The sequence below is a fragment of the Helobdella robusta genome (genome assembly GCF_000326865.2).
Source record: "Helobdella robusta unplaced genomic scaffold HELROscaffold_10, whole genome shotgun sequence".
NCBI classification, from domain to species: domain Eukaryota; kingdom Metazoa; phylum Annelida; class Clitellata; order Rhynchobdellida; family Glossiphoniidae; genus Helobdella; species Helobdella robusta.
This window is the reverse complement of record NW_008703571.1, coordinates 4,257,434-4,264,792: the sequence shown is the minus strand read 5'-3', so window position 1 is coordinate 4,264,792 and position 7,359 is coordinate 4,257,434. Positions and strand designations below refer to the sequence as shown.

The 7,359-nt window shown below is 31.6% G+C and overlaps 1 protein-coding gene across 1 annotated transcript; it reads right to left on the bottom strand.

Annotated features, from left to right (window-relative positions):
- Nucleotides 1–4,031: 4,031 nt before the first annotated feature.
- On the bottom strand, nt 4,032–4,891 carry HELRODRAFT_166933 (hypothetical protein; the record flags this gene model as incomplete). The annotated part of the gene is made up of 2 exons (XM_009012098.1): nt 4,032–4,338; nt 4,833–4,891. 2 exons carry the CDS (start codon nt 4,889–4,891, stop codon nt 4,032–4,034), a joined length of 366 nt encoding a protein of 121 aa, XP_009010346.1.
- Between the last annotated feature and the right edge of the window lie 2,468 nt (nt 4,892–7,359).

Here is a 7,359-nt window from a genome sequence, read left to right as displayed (position 1 = left end):
AAGTCTGATTCATCGCATTCGCACGCATTCATACTACCAAATTAGCAATTGGTTCTTGAAATTTTTCTATATCGGGTCCAGCTGCGTGGAACAGTTGTCTAGTTTATGTCTAGAATTGAACACATTTTTATTTCTGCAATAATGTCATATTTTTTGTGCGCTTTTAAGAAATTTGAAAAAGCACAAAATATATGTTGAATATTAATTTATATATATATATATATATATATATATATATATATATATATATATATATATATATATATATATATATATGAACAACGATACATATATATATAGCATCAACGATAGAAAAAGTGATATCAACAACAACACTAATAATTCTGAATATAAATATTATATCATTTTTTCATTAATGAATGATTAAATATAGCTTTTACGTATGTTTGTAGGCTCTGACAAAAATTTATGGTTGTAAATTTTTAATTAATATAAGCTACTTGTTTTTGTTTAATAGAAATTTGACATTTTTGAAAATGGTGCTTTTATAAAGGTTGGAAGCATCGAGTACGAAGGGACAACTGCAAAAAAAAATTCTAGCACGAGAGAATGGAAAGCACAAAACTTTGTTTAAAAATTGATATAATGTTTTTGTATTATTTAGTAGACTCATACCTATGTAGTCTGTTCTTAATTTTTTTCTAATGGCATTCTAGAATGGTAGTGATTCTATTACTTAAACTGAACTGTGTGTTTCGAGTTAAAAGACGAGAAAAATAGACTACAAAGTTTCACTGCTTAAAATATTTCTTGAAGCATGATTGGTTGGGTGGAAAGGGCACGAGGCTTGAGGCCTACAGCGATGCCCACGGAAAATGAGCCGCGGCATTATTTTGAAAAGCCCAGGAGCGACAGATTTTCATATCCGCATCTGGTTAGATTAATCAAATTTTGTTTTATTTTTTAAAATCAAAAATTATCGGAGTAGGTCTGCAAATTTGCATGTTGCCTATGCCCAAAAAAATTTTAAACCGGGCCTGATTTTTTTGTACACATACGTTAAAAAGAACGATTATAATATCAATTGCTCAACCTGCAAAAATGTTGGTATACATGAGTGCGGGTGACTTTTTATCAAAAATTGTAGCTAAAAAAAACCACCAAGCTTAAAATTTTTATAAATTACAGTTCTTTGGTGTTATAAACCTACCGCAATAAATTTGGACACGTTAAAAATTTGCTCCACCTCTAAAAAGTTGATCAACTGGGGGGGTCCCACCAGACCATTGAAAAAGAAATTATTAAAGACTCCGTGTAAAATATAGTTTGTTTGATTTATTACTCGATTACTACTTGTTTGATTCAGGGATTTATTGTTTGAATGATTGCTAGATTGCTTGCTTTCTGACTTAAAAAAAGATTAAAGGTCTATTACACTCTTCCTGGGATGAAAGGAATCAACAACACGCACAAACATCGCATATGAATACATGCTAAACGACGCATCACACACGAAGCAAGGGATAGGCTGGGAGGGATCTGTTTCATATTTATATCGAAACCGGTTACTGTAAGCCCTAACCTTAACTACTATTATTATACAGATGTAGTTTATGTTTCATATTCATAGACTACATAGAATGGTCCAGGGGGATGCCTGTGAAGTACGACGATCTCAAATCAGCTTGGCTATACGACATACGTACACCAAAAATAAGATACTCAGTGCGCATATTATTATGCAAATGCATGAAATAAATCAATTCAAAAATAATGAAATGTACAAAATCTTTAAAAAATAAACAGATATTTATTATTAAACTATAAAAAGTGTAAAAAGTTAATGAGTTTGATAAAATAAAAGAATGGACCCAGAGTCTAAAGCAAACTGAATAAGTACGCGTGCATTCGAGGGCTTTTCTAAGTATATAGAATAGTTGATTAATATTTAAAACATTTTTGTTTTTCCATACTTTTTAGGATCTTTCAACAAATTTGTTTTTGTATCTTGAACGAACGGCGGTGTTCACAAAATGTGTATTACTTATGAATATCGGTTCTCGATTTTTTGCTCTGATTTTGTTTATAAAATGAAATGGCTTTATTAGCAAACCTGCCTACAAGTAAGTTTTAAAATAATTTTATTTAAAACCTGTTGTGTCGTTGTTAAGTGTGATTGTTGTATCGGTTTTTCTTTTTTTTTAAAATATTATTTCAGTGCTCAAAGTTAAACAAATCTCGTTCTAAATAGAATAGGCCAATCGCACAACAACTAAAAACTGGTTGTGGCAAGTCTACCTACGTAATTATTATTTTTGTGAGAAGTATGGCAGTGAAAGTATAAAAAAAGTCTAAATAAATTGAAAAAAGAACCTAGATTTATTTTATTTATAATGAAAATGGGCATTTTGAAAATTTTAGATTAATAAAATTTAAATGCGCCAGGGTTAGGTTAGGGTTAAAAGTTATCTTTTAAATATTAAACATTTAAATTTTAAGCATATAAAATTGTGAATTTTTGTAACGAAACTCTATATTTAGTTAAAAATTACGCCGAAACTAAATGTTAAGAAATTATAGAGACAGTAGCCGTTTCTGAATGTTAAAAAATTATAGAAACGGCAACCATTTCCCAATGTTAAAAAATTATAGACACGGTGGCCGTTTTCGTATGGAAAAAATGTGGCCACGGCGGCCATTTTTTAATGAAGTTCACTCTTACATTACGGCTTGGAGGTACGTTGAAAATATTTAATGTGTATGCCTATAGTGTGCTCAAAAAATTATCTAGTTAAATTACTATATAATATATTTTGTAATCTTAAACAAATGAATGTTCGTATATTGCGATAGTTTGTAAACATGGACGAGGAGTACCGATCTCACGTTTTACCTGAATGTTCTCTATAAGCCATTCACTTTTTTTGTGAATCTAATTGATTTGTAATGTTTTTTTGCGTTAAAATTACAAATTACTTTTTTTTATAGATCTTATATTCAATATGTTATATTTATATTGTTTATTTGTTATAATTAAAGGTCAGTGCTATAAGGTGTGCGGGTTCGCACGGCAAACACGCCGTTGAGATGCTATAAGGCATGAAAATTCCGCACGGCAAATGCTATAAAGCGTGAGGCCGCACGGCGAATTCGACGTTAAGATGCTAAAAGGCGTGCGATTCGCGGGTGAATATGACGCTTGAAATTATAAATCGTGAGGCATTTGCACATCGAATTCGACGTTGAGATGCTATAAGGCGTGCGAATACGTTTGAACGGTGTAAAGCGTGAGAATCGCACGACGAATTTGACCTTAAGATGAAAATAAAAAATAACCCACATCCCGAATTTGACGTTGAAATGCTATAAGGCGTGCGAATACGACGTTTAGACGTTTGAAATCTTAAATCTTGAGAAACCCGCACGTCAAATTCGATTTTGAGATGCTATAAGGTGTGCGAATCATGAAAGGGCGAATACGACGTTTGAAATTATATATCGTGAGGAACCCGCACGTCGAAATGTTACAAGGCGTGCGAATCATGAGTGGGCGAAATCGACGTTTTGACGGTGAAAAGCGTGAAATTCGCATGACGAATTCGACGTTGAGATGGCCGAAGTCTGTACAACAAAGTTGACGCTATTTTGACGATACAGGACGCAGTCAAAGCGCAAAATTTGACGTTTATTAAGACAATATAAAGCATTTTTGTTATAGAATGACAATTTTTAAAATAAAAAATTCATTGCATCAAGTGTCATATAGTAACACACACAGACAAACACACAAATTGACACAGTAATGCACGCGGGTACATTGTTCATGTGCTAAGACGAAACAGTTACCAAAAGACCCAAGATTGTTATATCAACACTGTCGACAAAACCACGTCCCTTTTGGTAGCCTTTTCATTTCAACATATGAACAGTGGTACCAGTTTATGCAGCCATCACACTGCACCCACGAAGTACGAGTTTGGTTGTCTCTTCCAGAGTGATGTCCACAAACAACACAAACATACAAATTTTGTCCAATTGACTACATCTTATTTTCTAATTTTGTCCATGCTTCATTGGAAAAATTTTGTTTCAAGGTGGACTGGACATATTAGCACGGTCATCTTGTATTTTGGATCAATTATTTCTTTAACGTCGTTAATTGATGCTATGCAATCCGTCTGAACACAGTTTTTGGCCGTTTCTTCAGATAAAACCCATGAGAGTCTGAATTGATCTTGCACAGACGGACGCAATTTTTCAAATGTAAGTTTGCGTTGTTGAAACAGTTGTTTCCTTTTTGCTGGACATTCTTTGCGCTTGATAGCAACAGGATACAGAATGTTTGGCAGCTTGCCCATTTTCTTCTGGCGCAGTAACCTGTAAGTTATCAGCAATGTCATCTTTTAATTTAATTAATTATTATTATGGCATATATTTTTAACTACTTGCATATTGTTTTTTGACATTGTGATATACAATGTACTGTTGCAGACTAATTGGATTTGTTAGTGTGATTTGTAATGTACTTTTTTGACTATCAATCATCACCAAGTAAATTGAAAAAACAAACAAACCAACCAGCCTCAATCTCAACAACTGAAGGAATGTCTTGAAAGAAAGGACTTTTTCCCATGATCTATCTCTTGCCTTAGCCTCGACATCCTTCAACCACTTTTAAAAATTTGCTTTCTGGCAACTTTGAAAGTACAGATGCAAATTTGCAGACGGTTTAACATTTCCATAGTGCTTACAGACCCACCTAATGCAATAACCATTGTCAAATATACAAAAATTAACATTGTATAAAAATTTTAATTATTCATAATAATTGAGCTTAAGGCTTGAAAATATTTTATAAATATAAAAACAACCTCTGACTGTGTTGCATATCTTGATCAAGATTACAATTTTGGCGCTTTCCAGAATACATTTTTTGTTAAAATTTTTAACTTTTTTTTAGTGTCAACCTTCATTGGATGGTAGTTTTCTTTCTATCACATCAACGGCTTTTTCAACATTCACAAATCCATCTTCTAACTTTAATGACTCGGAATTCATTTTCTCAAATTAGAGTGATAAAATAACAAATTTAATTTTATTTAATTAAATTAGATCAAAGATAATAAATAATAGTATTACGACGCGCAAATAAAAATTTATTTATAAAATTTTTTTTAAAATTTATTTTCAATTGTAAGTAACGGAAATTTTTACAAATAATTTTTAAAATAATATTCGGCATAAAAAAATTTTTGAACATATTTTTTCGTACGCACGCTTTATAGCAGTCTAACAAGTTCATGAGCGGCGTTATAAAAATGAAGATAATACATAAATTGTTAGAAATGTCACTATCTGATTAATTTTAAATATAACTTTGGATCGCCATATCAGTTTTTAAACTTTCAAAACGTTTCAGACAAAATGTATTTATTCAACATTGAAAACAATTATGATGATAAAATACAAATATATCCACAATTTATTGTCCAATATTATACAAAATCGTACATAAAATTATGTTTTTTTTTATATTGTTGAGCTATGATTTCCTGCATGCTTCACAAAAACCATTCTTTTCTACTTGGTGGCCTTTTGATGCCTGCACAAGAGGTGGAGCCACAGGAAACACTTTGAGCATCCCTACGATCATTGCTGCAGGTTCCACACATCCATTCTTGATTGCCACATTTATTAATCATTTCTTTCAAAACATTTAGATCTAAAAAATTTTGTAATAAACAAAAACATTTTTGTACTTGTCCATCTAAGAACATATATTAGGGGTATATATTAGAGAAGGTGTATATTAGCTCGAACGATGTCTTGTTGGCGAAATAAAAACCCAATACAGAGTTAAAATTGTTTTTATTAAGTGATAAAACTTCGTGTACCGTCTGCAATATCTACACTAGTGTTTCGAACTCAGTTCTCTTCAGAAATGTGCAGACTGTGTAAAAAATTTTTCAACAAAAATTAAAATCTCAACCAAACAATCAAGTTCAGCATATAAAATACAATCAAATATCGAAATTAATGTAAAAATTGTTCTAAATTAAAATTTGAACCAAACAATTAAATTAAACATATAAAATACAATGGAATAACAGATTTTTAAAACCAGTGATCATCAAAATTATGCAATAAATTACTATGTGAAAAGAAAAAAAATTTTTTTTTTAACCGCAATTAAAACATAAATATTCAAATTTATTCGAAAGAGTTAGTTAAAACCAAGTAGATTATAAGTGCTATATGCTTAGAGCAAAATTCAAAGTATGGAGAAAATTATTGTGTGAACGATATATTTCTCAAAAGGTTCGTCAAAATCAGTAATTTCAAATTTATCTCCATCTATAATTATATATAAATTATGCCAGAAGCTCATCAGTGGGAACCAAAATTAGAATTAAATTATATCTTCAAAAATATATATATGCAGATCATTTGAATATTAAATATTAAATTTATCACAAGAGTGTCTTAAAATTAACTAATATTATAAACCTATATATACATATATATATATATATATATATATATATACAGTATTGCTCAAAAAATTGTGAACGCTTATTAAACTGAACAAATTTATGTTATAACTAACTCTTTTTTTGTTAATATTGTATAAAATTTTTTTAAATAGTTAAGAAGATTTATTATGTTTCAAAAGAGCTTAAAAATAAGTTCTGTTCTCTTCTAAAATTTGGTTGAGCCACCTCGAGCTTTGATGACTGCAAGGAGACGAGAAGGCATTGAAAGTACCAGCTTCTCAAGTAGTTCATTTTCCAAACCATAATTCCATACAGAAATAATTTTTTCCCTTAGTTCAGTTGCATTGCTGAAGTTCTTGGTCCAAACCTTTCTTTTGAGCAGGTACCATAAGTTTTCTATGGGATTAAGATCTGGAGATTGAGGAGGCCAATCTAAAGTTTTCCATCCATTGGCCATGACAAAGTCTCTCACTAGTTTTGACCTATGGCAAGGAGCACCATCATCTTGCAGCCAGAAATCTGTTCCTGGAAAGAGGGTTCTTGTAGACCATTTCACCTGCTGGTTTAAAACTTTAATATACCATGCACTGTTGCATACCTCTCCCTTTTCAAGAAACCTGATTCGGCCAACTCCGGAAGCCGCAAATGCTCCCCACAGCATAACTGATGCAGGATGCTTCACAGTTGGAGTAAATATGTTCAGTTTCTCTCCAGTTTTTCTGCGAAAGCGAACTTTATTTGCATCATTACAAATTGAGATGCGAGTTTCATCAGTAAAGAGGACTTTTCGCCAAAATTCTTCGTCTTTGCTTATGTACTTCCTTGCAAAGCTTAGTCGCAGTTTCCTATGTCGAAGTGTAAGAAGTGGCTTAGGTGGTGCAACCCTTGAAACAAGTCCCATCTT